Source organism: Heliangelus exortis, chromosome 2 (assembly GCF_036169615.1).
Source record: "Heliangelus exortis chromosome 2, bHelExo1.hap1, whole genome shotgun sequence".
Lineage (NCBI taxonomy): Eukaryota > Metazoa > Chordata > Aves > Apodiformes > Trochilidae > Heliangelus > Heliangelus exortis.
In genome coordinates, this window is record NC_092423.1 from 67,960,532 (window position 1) to 67,978,398 (window position 17,867).

The 17,867-nt window shown below is 37.8% G+C and overlaps 1 protein-coding gene across 6 annotated transcripts in view; it reads right to left on the reverse strand.

Annotated features, from left to right (window-relative positions):
- Nucleotides 1–820: 820 nt before the first annotated feature.
- The window catches only part of EXOC2 (exocyst complex component 2), a 118,141-nt gene continuing 101,094 nt past the window's right edge, over nt 821–17,867 (reverse strand). For all 6 annotated transcript variants that reach the window (XM_071736556.1, XM_071736560.1, XM_071736557.1 and 3 more), the window contains 5 exons: nt 11,751–11,806; nt 8,714–8,836; nt 6,337–6,398; nt 4,539–4,598; nt 821–2,378 (listed from right to left, as the gene is read on the reverse strand). In XM_071736556.1, the coding sequence (XP_071592657.1) occupies nt 2,285–2,378; nt 4,539–4,598; nt 6,337–6,398; nt 8,714–8,836; nt 11,751–11,806 (395 nt within the window). In that variant the 3' untranslated portion in view covers nt 821–2,284. The remainder of the gene's footprint in view (nt 2,379–4,538; nt 4,599–6,336; nt 6,399–8,713; nt 8,837–11,750; nt 11,807–17,867) is intronic.

Below are 17,867 nucleotides of genomic sequence, written 5' to 3' on the forward strand. Positions count from 1 at the left end.
ACAGCACATTTACAGTTGAATTTCATGTAAGTCTTTACCTCATTTTATAAAGATATATTTTACAGATTTATTGTTTCCTAAATTCTTCTCTTAAATGAGAAATAAAGCTCTCCAGGTTTTTATTTGTGTCAATTTTTTCCCAGTCTAAATTTATTTTAGATTTTTCTAGAGGTTCCAGGTTCATGTAAAAATCAGTTTATGTTCTATTCTACTGTTTGTAGCACTTACCTTTCCTTTAAATGTCAGAACCTTTCACTTCTGTTATGTTGATTTCCTTGCTGCCTCTCTTGTCTCTGCAAGCCCTAACTGATTGTGTGTTTTGGTGTGGTCACCCCAATCTTTTTCTACTTCCAATAATATTTTTTAAAACCTCACTGTGTCTTAGAAGTTTTTTGTGTGTTTAGTTTTTTGTTTTTTTTTTCAAAAACCACACTGGCCACTTCTTGTTTTTTGTTATCTTTTCAGAGGAACTGCAGCCTCCTGTACATTGGCTATGAAGCCTCAGCAGTCCCAACTTTCCTTCCATGCAGAGATTCCAGTGCACCCTGCATGATGCTCAGAGACTTCCTTTGTTCCACCAAGTGGATTTGTTGAAATCCAGTGCTCTGACTTAACTCTGAGCATTTCTTTCATATCAGGTTGAATTCAAGGAATATTTTGATATTATTTGCTTGTTTGCTGTCAATGACATTTCTAAAGTGTTGCTTCAGAAAGGCAACTAAACACAAATATCTGACTGCAGGTTTTCAAGACAAGTGACAAGCTGTTGTAACAGAAGATGAGTAAGAAAATGGTGTTAGAATGAAGCGATGCTTACGACCATATTTCTTAATATTTTATTATTATGACATGAAATCCTTAACAGATTTAACATTTCAGCTAATGCCAGCAGCTGAGACTACAACCAGATTGGAATGCATAACATTTAACAAAACAACATTACTTCAGGTGTTTAACAATTCTCCCTGAAAGCCAATAATGATGCTTTATTTGGAGTTTCAAACTTCCATTCAACACGCTGTAACTACTTACATAATTTTTTAGCGAGTAAATAACACGTGCATCAAATTGTTTCTTCAGTAATTCCTACTATAGGAACTGTATGCTGTATTTTTAAAGCATGTAGCTGGACTGGCAGAAGAAAACAATTGACATTAAAAAATTGTTTGAAAACTCTGTGCACTGTTTCTGAGAAGTCCCAGTCAAAATGACTGTAAATATAGAAAGAATACATTATTACTGCATGATTTGCTTGCGAGTCATGTTCTCAGTTATAAAATTAAACCTGCCTCTCGTCCCACAAAAGACCAACCTTCAAATAGTTGCTCTCTGTTACTGCTTCCTGCACCTCCTATGAAGCCCCTAAATGAATCAGTGTCAAACATTCCCTGCTGAGAAGACAATTATTGAGCTTTGTGTCATTACATCCCAATGGCAGCAAAACTGTTTTTTCCTTCTTAATCCCTATTCCCCTCTAAACAAACGCAATAAGTGGTGGTGAAAAGAGAACTGACTAACAAGAGTGAAGGGGAAGACAGTGATAGTAATCCCATAAGAACAAGAAAAGAGGAGTAAGAAGGAAGCAGCAAGCCCAGTGACATATTGCACTCCTCCTTACTTCTGTGTGAGAGGTGGTTAACTATTCCACTACTCAAAGAATTTTTTACTCAGCCATTTAAAAAACCCCTGAAATTGTAGCTAATAACAGAAAAAAAGTGATAATTTTTAAATGCAAAAGAAGCAGTATCTTTCTCAGACTGTATCTGAGCACTTATTAGTTAGCTGTATGTAATAATATTTACGAGATTCTACTCAACAGTTTACAGAAGTTGAGTCTTCCAGTCACTTACATCATCTACATTTCCACATCTAGAAAGTAACTGATACACTGAACAACGTGAGCAATACTCAAATTTTATGTGACATTTAGTAAAAAATACATTTAAATATATTTTTAACAAATTAAACACATCGGAGCACATTAATGAATATTTCTTCAGGAACACAGAGCCAAGAAAAGTGTATGTAAATAAAATTGGCTTGCTCCCCTCCACAGAATGAATTACAATAGACAAAAAACAATTTAATCACGATATTTATGGCCGCAAGTCTCACTCAGCAGGATACCCCATACCATTACTCAGAGAGTTGTATCTCATAATTTCTCCTTCAGTCAAATTTCTTTTGTTTTCTGCAAATTTTTCAAAGGAACTGAAGAAGTACAGAAAAAATGGGTGACATTTAGGCACATTTGTCTTTTGAGTTGCCAGCATTGTGTTGTTGTCTATGTCTTCATCATTGGTGATGAAGAAGCTTGAAAACAGGTCAGCTGCAAGTGCATGCTGCTTTTAAATTTGTTCAATAGTTCTTCTAGCAACCTGTAAAAGGAAAACAGTTACAACTTTGGCAGATTTTGAAAAGGGAGCAGTTACCAAAAGTTTTGGCCATTCTGCCTCTGACTTCCAAATACATTGTCTGCTTAAATAAAAGGTTTAAAGTTGGATTTCTTCGAATACCTTACTACTATAGATATTTAGAACCATACCAATGTGTCAGGATGACCTGTGGCCAGAGGAGGATTTAGTCACTGAGATTTTATCAAGGTGCTAAAATAGCCTTTCATATGTCTTTCCTTCCAGATAAAGATCATCTTCTTGAGAGAAAAATATTCGCAAAACACAATGGCAAAAGGACTGGTAGAGAGTGTAATGAAACACTTCTGTAAACAAAAGCCAGAAATTGTGTACCATAAAACCAGTATCCCTTTTCAAGGCTATGGCCTTTTGTGTGCAGAAAATTTCAGTTCTCAGACTTGTCTTTTATAGGTACTTTGTTGATTTCTCTTCAGATTTCTCTTCAGTATCATGCCTGAAAGATCAGAGATGGTATAACTATTCCCAGAGAAACATTAATTCACGGGCAACCATGGGTGGTTTTGTCCTTCCAGGATAACAAACTATAACTATAATTTTTGAGCATAACTATGGTTTGTTTACACCTATATAGCTGCCAAGAAGGTAGCTGCTGTAACAATTAGCATTTATTATAATCTACAAACTACAGGTGTAGGGCCAACAGTGCTGACACCTTTGTTGTAGGAGATACTCATTTTAAAAGTGGAGTTGCATTGAGTCTTCCCTGTGTGTTTTATTTTCTCCATGTTCTAGGGAAGAATGTGTTCCCAAACCTCTTGCTCTATTTCAAAAATAGGCTAGATAGGGCAGACATGTATCAGCTCAACTCTTTAGTAAGCTGTGATCATTGGAGAGCCAGTAACAAAAGAAATTATACTGCATGTTAAAAAATCCAAACAAACAGCCTTAAGAACAACAGCTTCAACCAAAGAATCAGTATCTGCTTCCTCAGAAGGTCCTCTTGAAGGTGACTATGGCCACTTCTAATACTTAATATTATAGTAATGGCTGTGAATGGACAGAAATTAACAGTTCAAATCAGTGCACAGATGTGTGAGTTTTTCCACGAATATGTGTAGATTACTGTGAGCTGCTTGGAATGAAGATGATTATTGTGTAATGACCTGGGAAACAGAACGAGTTTTGCATAGTCTAGGGCTCAGAATTCTGAGGCAGGTGTAAAAATGATGCAGTTTTTGATTCTCAACTCTTCCATGAAGCTCAAATGCTTGTGACTAAGTGAAAAAAAAATAATGCTACAGGTGTTTTGGAAAGTCTGAGTTGAAAGAACTCCCCTTACTCAAAACTGGTTGCTATTTTTAACAAAGCATAAGAGCTAAGCAAGGCAAGGAGGTATCTCGAGACTTATTATGGCTACTGATGAGCAGGTTTTAGAGACAGGACATCTGGAAGAAGGCAGAGTCAGCAGACCACAGGCCATACAAATAGTATCTTTCTGCATCTAGAAAATATTCTGAATTTTGTCTGTTAAGTACACAAACTGCTTTGATGCAGTTCAGTTCCTGAAGGTACCACAGTATCAATCTCAAGTTCAAAACATCTGTACTTTCACTAAATATACTCATTACAAATCCACCCATGTTTTACTACACACTATTGAGCTATGCTTGTAAAGCAGACTACAGATATTAGGTTGGATGCAGAAAAGCAGCTTGGTTGTCAGAGGTTGCTATGGTGGGGAAGGAGAAGCCCAAAACTCCTCTCTTGATTTTAATAAAGAACCACAGACCCTTCTTGGTTTTGAAATGAAACAGGCTAGTTTTGAGAGTTCCCCATATATCAACTGGCAAAACAATGGACCTCAGGGAAACTTTAGAATTAAGAAAGCAGACTAAATCACAAAATAAATACAAAGTTACAATGAACTGATAAGACTAGGATGGGCTAGAGGGATATGCCACAAAGCCCTTGTCTCATCTGTATAACTTAATGGGCCATGATGAATGAGGACTTATTCTTAACTGTCCAAAGAGACTTCTGGTCTTAATTCAGAACGGTCAAATACAGTGAACATTAACCCACTTAATACAAAGTTCTGATACAAGAGCAAAAAGCAGTGGCTCCAAAGATGAGAAAGGAGATCAGAAAGTTCATTGTACTCACTTTTTGTCAGTTCCACTTGAGAGCTGAGGCAAGGCTTCCAAAGCTTGCTTAAAGCTTGAGCTGCAAGGAAACCAAAAATGCTCACATTCCACTGGTACAAGTTCCAGCATTCACAGTTTCTCTCTATAAACCCCATGAGATATATTTTATCCATTCTTACATGAATAAATTAAAATATTAACTTGACATCTGAAATTCATGTGCAAATTGAAGATAAAGTGGTCATGTATTTAAGCAGGTCTCTTGACACTCCTAGTGCAATGTATGCCATGTGTCAACAGGAAATATTAAATGTGCAGCTGATTTAAGACTGTGCCTGACATCCTGGACTCTTCTAAAATGAGACAGTTGCCAGCACGTCTTCTGACTCAAACTAAGTGACCATCAGAGTAAAAAGGACAGCTAAAACTTTTATTTTAGCTTTATGTGCTCAGTAGACAGGTCACTCACTGCATTCTTCTCTACAGAAGGGACCTACAAACAGAATTACAGGAGGTTTGTATTGGGGTAATGCAGATTAGTAGAATAATCTAGGTTGGAAGGGACCTGTGGAGATGTTCAGGGTCCAACACCCCTTTCAAAAAAGGGTCAACTTTAAGGTTAGTAGAGGTTTCTTGGGGCATTATCCAGTCAAATTTTGAGTAATTCCAAGGATAGTGTTTTCACTCCTCTCTGGGCACCATGTGTGGAAGACAAGTGCAGGAAATGTTGCAGGACCTTCACAGATAGGTACAATTTTCTTATCAGAAGATTAATATGCTGACTTGTGTCACTACTACTAGTGACAAAACCAGGAGTATAAAGGCATCAATGAAGCTCCAGCTTCCAGGGTCCACTATGTTGATCAGAGGCAACACCTCCTCCATTTTAACCAATTTGAGCCAGTACCATTTAGAGGTCTTCATCACTACTAGATACAGGGAAGCAAATCTTTCAAAATGGAATGCAGTGACATCATAGAACATCATCTGTGACACTACAAAAGACACATTATGCCCTCAAGCTCTGCGACGTCTCCTACAAAATGCTGATTAGGTAAAATGACCAAACTGCCATATGTGGGAACGTGTAAAGCCAATCCTAATAGCAGTGTGGGTAACTAAAATACTGAATGACCTGTCCATATCCAATCCCCAACATAATCACAAAGAAATTTCAATGAATCAACTTTACTCAGAACTGCTGACAGCTTTCATAGTCTGTTTTTACATAACTTGACTGCATCTACCACTGATGCTAATGCTTAATATTAACATGTGTGTTCCACACTACCTTTGGTCTTATGCCTCACTGAGAAATGATGAATTGTTGCAAGTCTTCTGAAGGCTTTTATTTTAAGAGACAGTGTGAAGCTTAATTCACTTTCCCTGATAAGGTGTGTGGAAGGGCAGTATGGCTGGAAAGCCCTAATTCTCCATGTCCCTCTAAGGGTATGCTCCTCGTGTCTGGTTCTGTAGCCTCTGTCGTGGGTCTGACATGTGCTTTGCCCCATGCTTTATGTGATTGCTGTGTAAAACTGGATAAAACTCAGCAGCATCTACTTTTGTCTTGTAGCATCATTCTCCTCAGCAGCTATACTGCTATACACTAGATTGTGTCTAAAAATTCAAGCAAAAACCAAACAAGCAATTAACTTTCTTTCAGCCTTGTAAGTAATCTGTTTTTTATATATTTACCTAGCACTGCATGCATTCTATTTGAAGTAAAATTTCTTAATCCTTAATTTACATTACATGCTTTTGCATATTTACCAAGGGTTCCATTACACTGAAAAAACAGACATTCTAGCACATCTTACTCGCTTTCAGGTGTTAGAAATATGGCCACGGTATCTCTCAATGCGGAGATTTCAAGTCTTGCCTAAAGAAAGAAACATAAATATTGAAACAACACCACAATGTTCTTCCATCACGTGAATACCAATAACCAAAAGCTTCATCTTTTTTAGAGGCAAATATTGCACGCTGCAGCTGTAAGCAGCCTTGGTTTTTAAGAATTTGCTTCCTGTTATTTTTGCCATGCTGCTATGTCAGGAGACTGCTAAAAGGAACAATTTCATACTTTTGATTCAAGTCAAACTGTTAGTTCAGTCACTACATAGCAATCTAAAAACTCTGCTTTGTCTCTCAGTAACAGTGATAATGCTTCTGTTCCATTTCACCTCTTCTGTAGACTGTGATAGAAAAGATAGAAGAGCACCAACTCAATCTGTCTGTATTTTTTACTTTTTATATTTTATTAAATACTGGGAGCTTAACTTCCTACAGCCTGGTTTAGCCAGGAAAAAAGGAAACAAAAGAGTATAAAAATCTGTCAATACACATTTTATTCTCAGTTTGCCTGTTGATTTTTTTTCTCTTATTTCCATCAGATGAGGAAATAGAATGGTTGGGCTCTGTTTCTTGTCTGTCATCTGGTGATGACACACAAACTTGGGCATTTTACTCCTGAAATGCATTGTATGTCTAGGCATAGATTTTCACCTAGGCAAATGTGGAGAATAAACTTGAAAATTAAACAAATTTCAAAGATTGTTCTCAAGTCTTTGAAAAGCAATAATTATCTCAGGTTTCATACAAAATAGAATTATTCTGCATGTGATCAATACTTTGCTTCATTAAAAAATATAAAATTAGCTTCATCCAATTTCACATCCCATTCTTGTTCATCATTAAGATAAAATTTAATCCAGTTAGCCATTACTGATCCATGCTTAGACCCAACTAATATGAGATTATTCTTCCCAAACAAAACTTTTTATAATGCAACACAGACTTCTTTCTAATTCCAGTTCTAATGAAAGGCCTGGCTTTTAGATCTTCCCCTCATCTCTCCCCTAGGTAGGAAGCCACTTGAGATTTATGCTTTTTTTAGTGCCAGAACTTTCTTGCACAAAATATGACACAGCCACTCACCAATTTTTTAATGGTAAGAAATGGTTTTCTCACCACAGAACCTTCACCTTTTTTCCTATGGTGCTCCACGTCGAACAGCCTTGGACTTTTTTAAGTCCTACACATAAGATTCTGGAGTCTTTCCTACATTTTAGGAAGCAGCAGTACCATGGAGATCTGTCACATGGTCAAGTACTGCAACCTAAATAAACGCAATTCTTGGGCAAAGCCTGCAAAACTGAGTAGTGGTATGCAGGAATACAGATTCAGGCTTCTCTTTGAGAATGGGTATTTTTTTTATCAGTCTGCCCAGGTTCAGATCTCTCTCACACTGCTACTGCCTGCCAGACAGCATTTTCTGTCTTCAGAGGAACAATGACCATGAGTGACAAATTTACAGAAGGTAGAGAAAATTCTTGCAATTATGGGTTTAGGCAGCAAGTTCTTATGATGGGCTGTCCAGTCAAACAAAAGCAATATATAGGTTGCTTTGCTGCTGTCCCTTGATTTGCTTCTAAACAGGCAATCTTATCTGGTTGTGATCTTCCTAAATTAATTTTCTGTCCAATGCAATCACTACTAGCAATTGGAAAATAAGGCTTGCAATTGGGTAATTATTTTATCATCATACTGCAAGAATGGTGTCATGGACAACAGAAATTGGGAGTTTGGTCCTCATGACTGTTACAACCATAGCAATCATTGACAAAAAGGGATTTTTTAAAGATGTATTTCTTTCCTAGACTCTTTAAAACCTTTCCACCATCAAGTACAACTACAAGTCCATCTGTAAACGAAAAAGCCAGTGCAAGAATCTGTCCAACCCATGCTGCAACAAAGTGTTATTGTAGAAGCTGTGACAAGTGACCAGTTTTGCAAAGGCTTGCAACATCCTACCATGTCACTTTTTTGAGATTTTTAAATTTCAAAATTGCACAAAATTATTTTTTCCTTTAAAATAATTCTTTGATGACAGCCCAAAGACAGCATTTAGCGGCATTTCAAACAGATACAAATATGATACTTTTTATCTCCTGGTAGATAGGTAACCTTCAGGTAGATAGGCACTCAAACACAAAAGCGGCACTGAAATACAATCAAACTTCAGAAACAGTATCCCAAAGGGCATTAATCCATAAATCTGAAACAGGTTGTATACCAGTCCTTTTTATCTCCTTGTTTTCACTGCTACAATAAATCCAACAAATACACAGATTAGAGCTCTCTATTATTCTCAGTTTTCTAGAGTTAGATGTTTAACAGTACAATGTATTCAGGTACCTGTAAAGCTCCGTTTTTGCTGAAGGATGAAACACACTGCATCAGTCGACTCAGTTCTTCAGAGACTGCTTCTACAACCCGTGACATTACCCGAGGAACTAGGTCTTTGGAGATGGTAAACACCTGATTTGTATGAAAGAAGAATCGTGAGTACTAAACACTTTGATTGAAAGGACCACTTCAGTTTTAGCAGCGGATAAACAAAATTTCAATGCAACTGCAATAGGAAGGGTTTCCTTTGATGCTCGCCCTGTGCTTTGACCAAGCACCTCTACTAACAGCCATGTTTGCTGTACAACATGTAACTATGACAACATTCTTGCTGTAATGCTTACAGACTTCAAAATATGTTCTCTCAGCAAATGGATGCAGGTAGACGGGTAGTTGTGTATTGACTCCTGCTTTGTAGAGACCACCTTTGACTGAGGGTTGTGTGACTGACTGTCTCAGATACACATACAGACACTTTTTTACCCACGTATTTTATTATTTTGCTAGAATTCTTTATACTTGACCATGGTCAGTTGGCTAGTGGCTTTACATTCCATGGCAGACATAAACTTCAGAAAAGGTTTGAGTATGGTGGTGCCATGGATCATGGCTTTTTAGTTAGACTCTTCCACTGCTGCCATGTATTAGTTACCTAGCAAAACCACTACACCTTCCTGTTTTTCCCAGGTTCAGAATAGCAAGTGCAACACAACAGCAACACAAAATTAAACATTAGATCTACGCCTGAAGAAGAGCATAAAAGCAGCTTTAAGGAAGCGAGATATTGTTGGTAAATTTAAAAAAAATATTTTTTTTTTCTATACAGAATTGGGGAAAATGCAGGCCAAGAGGCTGGAATAAAGGAGGAAGTGAGATTATAGGTTAAACAGACCATACTCATGTCAAGATTTAAAGGTGATGATAAAGCTGCATCAAAATTGTGCAGAGCAGACAGAGAAGATTACACAAGGAACTGAAGACAATGTCACCACAGTGGTGCAAGAGAGAAAATGAACTTCACAGAGTTTTTAAACACCTGCTCTCCCCCTCATTTCTGCTTTAAAATGATCTAAAAAGTTGTTCAGATAATCTAAAGTGATCTAAAAAGTAGGTATGTATATTTTTGCTAGAATATCTTTGATTTATGTTAAGTTTGTATCCAATGTCTGACTCAGAAATTGCGTAATTGAAAGAATATAGTCAGATGTGTGTAGAGGTAAATTCAGGCAAGAAAAAAAACCCCAGAAAGAGTGGAAGATTCTTACACAGTTTTTAGTGATTTCAGTAACAGTTTCAAAAGGCAGGTCTGCATAGTAGGCTCAGTATACTGACCACATGCATGTCAGCACAGATTTACCATTGCTAATTCAAACGTGCAGCCTGTTTTAACTGTTTTCACCCACAAAATCTACGTGACATACTTAGCTGTACAGCAAGAAAAAAAAAGCAACACCAAACCAATAATGATTTGGGAAGGGGTCATCTGCTTCAGCAGCAAATATTGCTGAGCAATTCAACACAAACATGCCAGGAACATGTCCAAAGATCTTCTGTTGAGAGTATTTGTGCCCACAGCGAGCACTCTTGAAGTTACTATGCAGGATCCAGGAAAAAAATTCTCAGCAATGGTGAATCATCACAAACTTGCAATAAGTTGCCCTTATTCTGATTTCAGTTAATCTTGAATTCAAAGGCTGAGAAACTATTTTCTTTCCACTTCAGTCCATGCTCATTATTCAGCTGATGGTTAATTTTTGCTGTTTCTACCTACAGAAACTTGCAGCCTTGCTAATTATACTTAAATGTGACCCAGCTTACAGAATTTCACCAGAAAACAGTGGAAATGGGAGTTTCGTCTTGACACATATTTTCATATTTCTGTGATATTTCACATTGAGAAACCTACAAGGTAACATTAGTTGGGCCAAAATCAGTAAGCATCTCGAAGAAATTAGCAAGACACTTTCTGCTGCAGCAATATAACAAATATGCATCTTTACAGAACTAGGTCAGTAAGTCAAAATGCCTTTGAATTTTTGAAAGCAAACCCTCTCATTTTCTTTTTTATTAATTTCTACTACACTGAAAAACATGATTTAAAAATGGATGTCAGGTTGGTATATGTTTTTGGTGTTGCTTATTCCTTTATGCAGAAGCATCTGGTAAAATCATTAATGCTTCTATGAAAACTCTTACAAGTAAATACTGAAATTGAATAAAAATATTGCAAGTGATACTGAAAATTTCTGAAAATATTTAAATTCATATCCATCATTGTAAATGAAGAAGGAATAAAATAAACTAAAACCTCAAATGAGTCTCATCAGATTTCATAGAGATGTAAGAGGTAGCAGAGCTACACTTGTAGAATTTTGAAAGGTAAGAGTGATACTACTACCACTGCTTGTACCAGGAGCCGTAGTAATCTAGTAACACTCTTGATGACTAGAAGGAAGGAGTATGTAGAACAGAGGCTTTAATTTGAAGGACTATAGAAAATTCCTGCACATTATCACAAAAGGCCAAGTAACTGCATGCCAGCAAGATTATTATTTTAATAACAGTATTTCAATTTCAATAGGCAGTTACCTACTTAAGTATCTCAAATATAATTTGTACTGGACAGAGACTATAAAACTTCCTGGTTTTAGGTTTCCACTTCTAATCGTATGTACAAAAATGATATATATTGCCTTTCCACTACTTATGGACTAAACTGTACATTTCTTCCAAAGTGCAGATACATATATCTGCATTAAAAGGGAAGAATTCAGCTTCAGATTTTGGCTTTCCTCTTCATCAGAGAGTGGAAACAAAAAATTGTAATGAAGTGTTATTGAAGATAAACAGGAACCATTCACGTCCCTCTGCCTTTATAATAAGCAATCACATATCTGGTTGGCTAAGCCTAACCCAAAGCACCTACATCTATAATGGAGACACTTCAGCATGGGCAGATTTTTCAGGGGTGATGACGGCCAGGATTTATCATGCAAAGTACACTGAAATTATTCATAAGCATGAAACAATATGAAGTTCCTCTTACCTCTGCATGTACAGCAATGATATTCACTAATGCTTCTTTCAAATAGTTTCTGACACCTGAAACAAGTCAAGAGGATAGTTAGTTACTTTCATTCTGTTGTCTCAATAAAGCCATAGAATTCTACTTTTTGATACTTTTTCTTTTCTTTCACTAGCACTTTTGCAATCAGAAGCAGAAAGAGAAAGTTCCATAGCCACACCGCCAGCCTATTTCCTTTTTCAAATATAATGGAGAAAGGCACATTTCCTTACAGCAAAAGGTTAAAAAAGCCAGCAGGTTCCTGTTTCAGTAATCATCTTCTCTGGCAACCCAATTTCACCTACTTTGCAATTAAATAAAAACCTAGCATTATTAAAAAAAATAATAATATCTGGTTATCTTGCTAGATTACACATACCATGGCACAGAACACACTACAGTTTGTTAAGTTCTCAAGGAACACAGAAGACAAAGGTTTTTGCTTGTACAAGACTCTTCAAGATGATCTTATGCCTTTACCACCTTCTCTGACAGTAAATTATTACTACAGATAGAAACAGCAAGGACTCCTGTTTCTCTGAAAGCAGTTCAGAAGATATTACTCATGATGGTTCATAGGAGATTTCATGCCTCAGTAGAAATTTCCTCTTGGGGAGGGGGGACAAATCAAATAAGCATTTTATTTACCAAGCATATGCAATGTTTGTCAACTTATCTAAAAAGGAAATTCAAAACAGAAGATCATCCAGTAGGGTATGCTTTAGTTAGGACAGGCTTTTAGTCCCCTATGCTGCTTTAATTCTGGAGTAACTTCCCAGATTCATACTTCAGTTGTCCGAGATCTAAAATAGGCAAAAATCTAAAATTGCCCCATTTGCTTTTCTGGGCATTACAGTTTTTAGGCAAGGGCAAATTATAAAGCATTTAACTCACTCAAGTATGCATAAATACTCAAAGCACAAAGCAAAGTAATGAAAGTTTACCCATCCACATGTCCTCAGCTTCCAATTTCAATTATTCTAGCATGAATCAGAGAAAGTGCAACAACCCCATTACTCCCTTTGTTTTATTAAATCAACAGTAAAAGATCAGAACTGCAGACAAAGCCTGGTGAGACCACACAGCTCAGAGACCCCACAGTGATTAAGGCTGCTGTTAAAAAAATTACAAACTGAATCTTTAACCAGCTCATCCCACTTGTTCCACCTTTCCTCAGGTAACACCAATGCAGCAGCTCAATCCTGCTACAAAAAATAGCTTTAAAAGGAGCTATCTGAGATCATCAAAATGAGTTATTCTACAGAAGAACAGAGTGGTGTCACACAACTGTTATCTCAGTTGTCCTTATTTTTTTTTTTTAACCACTGGTCCCACAACTCACCTCAAGTTCTAAAAAGGAGGCACTTGTTCTTTCTTACTGTGACAATTCCAGACAAACTTGTTGTAAGAGTAGGACTGAAAAATGAAAGGCCCCCCTTGCATGAGGTAGGAGTGCTTTCATCACCTGTGTCTACACTGTGAGATGCAATGGAACCCCAAATTCAGGTAGAAGGGTGCTCCCTGCAGGGCACAGAGATTTCCTGTTGGAAGTGGGGGTGCTTGGGGAAAAAGCAGAGGTAGAGTTGTTGAACAGTGACTCTTGTTCACTCGTGCAGTCAGGACACAGTTGAGCTCTGCACCCAGGCCTGGGTATCACAACAGTGTCTGTTTCAAAGGTTCATAGACAAGCATCAAAGAAGATTTTACTGCTCTGGCTAAAAGCAGTTTGGTTTCTGAACATACCAATTAAGACCTTTCTAGAAGGAATGTTTGATTTTTCACTCTGGAAGAGATGCAAATAACTGAAAAAGGTAAAGTAAAATACAAGACTTTTCCCACACATTCCAAGATACTTCCAATGCCTTTTTTCACACTCTTTACTCCTTTTCTTGAAAAATCTCAGTCACTCTTTCCATTTAAACTAAACCAACAATTCAAACAGCATAGTATACTAGGTTGCAAGCTTGTAAGTTCTTGCTATCTTAGTGACTTTCTGCAACAAGGAGGGAGGAATAGAGCATCACAGAAATTCTATTAAACTGACTTTTCTCCTCCCCTGTAAAACAAAGTAAGAATGCTACACACCAGTACGTCAACCACACCAAAAGATCACAGGTATATGTGGAAATGCAACACCCCCTTCCTTTTTCGTCTTCTAAATGCTTTCCTTCTTCTGCTTCACTCTGCCCCAGTTTAAATCCTCTGCAGGCTTTGTATCAGAGGACAAAATTTGTATCACATCCCACATGCAAATACAGCTTGACCAGGCACTGAAAAGTGGTATGCAAATCACATCAGGGGTACACACTTGGGGTGCACAGTGTTGATTTTGCTCTGCAAGCCTATGCGGTATCCAGCTTTTGGCTGCCTACCACTCTCGTGACAGTAGGATCTTTCATGTGGAAACTCTGCCCTTTTGCTTTTGCACTAAGGCTGCACAAGATTAACTTTTAGTGTTTCCCTTCTCTGTGGATACCTGAGCACAGCTAGAGAATGTTCACTTAGAGAATTAAAATTTCACTTGTGAATGAAACAGCATTTCTTTGCCCCAACTGATGGTTTTCTAAGACAGCATCTCATTGAAAACCTTGGTCTGGCTGAGGAGACGTAACAAAAGTGCAGAGAGGGGGCTGCTATATCACACAGAGAGGGCAGGTGTGTGTCCTGCACAGAGGAGGCCAGCTGGCTGATCTGGGAAGAAGTGTTATCAAGGAGGCATGAGAAAAGCAGGAATGCATAGAGACTGATGCTTGGGGGTTGTGTAGGAGGGTGATGTGCTTCTAAGGAAGAATCCTCATTTCCCACCCATCCCACCTAAGCTCCTGAAGTAGCTTGCCTCGTCTGTCTCATGCTTTCATGCAACTTGGCTCAGAATAAGAGCTGCTAATTCTGTCTGCTGCTGCTGAGAGCATCCAAATTAAACAACTTTTGACTGTGCTAGTAAAAGTTGCCTATCAACCATGTCTGTGGAAACCTTCCATAACATATTTCTTAGTCAGTCACCGTGATACCGTAACCAGGTACTGTTCGTTTCTAAAAGCATGAAATACTAATATCAGCAACATTACCACCAGGTGTTAAATACCATTGACTGGTGGTGCACAGCTAAGAATGAGAACTAAATTCTGATTTCATAGCTGAAGACTTCAGAATGAATTGACTAAATGGAATTTAGATGGAACCTATACTTAAAATGAAGTGTTAGCTTAGTATTGTACATTGCTAGCCCACCCCAGCTGCAAGACAGCATTTCTAACTTGCACCTCAGTGAAGAGGCATTAGCAGACATATTTTATCTTGCATCCTGTACCATGTTCAAGGACAAACAGATGAACCAAAAGCCTAAAGCATATTATTGCTTGCAATCCCAATAGTGCTAATTAAGTGCTCTTGACCTTTAACAGCAGGCCCAGTCCTGCTATGATTGCAGGATCAGGGTGCTCAGCACAAGATTTCCTCAGTTTCTCAGACAGGTTTTGCAATTTAAGGGTGCATAATTCAGCACAAACTGTGCACAGTTACGCAGTTTAGAGACAGCCCATGTATACAAAACTGTAGTTGCCTTAATTGCAATATCTAATAGTCTAAAAGATCATGTCTTGGTAAGCTAAGCATGGAAAGAAGATGTGACTGAGCTCCAAAAATGCCAGTAAGTAGAACCAGACAGAGAGAGAAGACAGAACCAGCTAAGCTGAAGAACAATAGTGGCACAAGAAAGGAAGGCATAAATGAATTGACTATCTGTAGGCTTAGGCTGGAAATTAAAAGTAACTGTGTAACAGGTTTGCTTTCATGATGCCATTAAATTTGTGGTGTTGTGACAACCATAGCTGCTAGGGAGTCAGTTTCCTATCATGAACAGAGCAGAAGTAAAAAGAGTAAAAAGGGTATTTCCCCCAGGAACTTTTTTTTTGTTTTTTTTTTTTTCTGATTTGTGAAGGATTTTAATTTTTTCATGTGGAGACGAAGCCAGAAGTATCTGAATGTCAGGACCTGCAGGCATTGTTAATAACTATACTATATTTTGAAAAACTACAATTAAAAAATATCCAATTTCTGATTTATATCACTGCACTGTTTGTGGTAGGCTTTGTTGAAGCAAAGCATTACTTTTCTGGAGTATGATTCACTGGAAATACAAGCAGTGGCATCCAACCGTGAATTTGTTGTGAAATTCATTTCAAAATGAAAAAATTCTGTCTAGAGTAGAATTTTTTTGTGCAGCTTTCTCTACAACTGTTCAGCATCCCACGCAATTACAGTTTTCGGGACACCATGCTGCCAGTCCTATTATACAGCACTGAAAGCTAATGCACCATGTAACTGTAGGTTGCAACTATTAGGCTAATCAAGTGAAACATAACATTCTGAAGACTAAAATATCTCTTATTTAGCATATTGAAGCACAAATACAATGTCGTTCCATAGTTCTGACAGAAATGTGTTAAAGAAGTCTCAACAAGCCCTTTCAATTTCTCTCAGGAAAATGTTATTATTCTGTTACAGCATAAATGCATTCCACTCCCACTCTATTCTTAAAGCCAAAGACTCTGACTTGCTAGAATTCTAGCTGCCACTAACAAAGACCCAGTACTGCTCTTAAGAAAAATGGATGGGAAGATGTAAGAAATAAAAATGAAGGACAGTTTCAGCCATCAACTATTAAAATGGCTGACAGAAACTTTAAAACAGCACCTTCCAATTTTGGGCCCTTTGCTGTACTTTTTCTGGTGAAGCATCTATCAACATCATCCATTAAATTTAATCCAGTTTACATCACCTATTTTTTTTGTTGTTGCTGTTTGTTTACAAATTAAATCTGTCAGAAACTCTACATTTACAAGCACTTTTAACAAATCCATAAAGCTGTAGCAAGTATGACCGTGGGAACTTATGGGAAGAGCAAAAGGGAAAAATATTTGTAGCTCTCAGGAGTAAGAGAAACTAAACTTCTGGCTTGTCAGTGAAGGAGTCACTCAGAAGATCTTCAGATGCTGTAGTGCTACATAAAGTTCTCAGAGCTATGCTTCCATCAACTACTCAGATGACAGCATTTGATTACAAAACTTCCAAAGTGACTGAATAAGTCTGCAAGAGCTGGAACTGTAATACCATAAGCATAACTTAAAGGTACAATGAAGCTACAAAAACTTGGATGCACAAATACAACAAAAGTTGTACACCTGGTAAAGCTGAACTCATTAGGACGCTTTTTCTCTGCCAGAAACTAACGCAGGTCTTCAAATACTCTCAGCCCTTCTAAAGTATTTGATGGAGAGAGAGGATATGAGCATCAAACATTTTTACATCTTCTGCAGACTTCAAAGAATGGAGTTCAGCTAGGACATCTGAAACACATGGAAATTTTAACCCAAGCAGCTTGGGTTCAACATACTTTAACTCTTGTAAGATTAGAACCTCATTTGAGATGGACAACTGGGAAACCTCTTGCTGAACAAACATTTCAGCTTGCTTCATGTTAAGAAAGAATGAGGGGATGATAAAAGCACATAACTGTTTAGAAAAAGTAGGTGGTGTCAGCAGGTACCTCACCAGCATTGAACCACACCACACATGAAGGTGAGAGGCTATGAGTACCAAAAAGAAAGAAAAATCTGAAGCAAATCTAAAGTCAAATAAAAATCAGGCAGACATATTAAAAGCTGCTGCTCTTCTGTGGAGGAGTTAGAAAAGCCATTCACAGAAGATCTACAGTTTGACAGCTGTCACTGAATTCTGGTGGTTTTTGGCCTGTTTTGTGTGTGGGTGTGAAAATCAAAGACGGATTCACCGAAGAGGAACCAATGGTTCTTCATATGGTGACCAAGCTACCAGTCCTGTTTCAAGACTGAGTCGACTGGCTTATTAGAAAACGTAGCTCTGAGGGACTAAAACAAAAATAAGTTTTGGGTCAGCACAGAGCCACCACTTTGGGAAACAACAGAGAGATTCTGGGCTCTGTAGGAGGCCAGTACTTGCATGGGCAAGCAGCTACTGGTGGTGGTAGCAATGTTTCTTAGTGCCTCTGAAAAGACAGCACTAAATTTGCTGGCCTTGAGGCTTGAACATGACTTTGTAGAGCTAGGAAAACTGATGCCT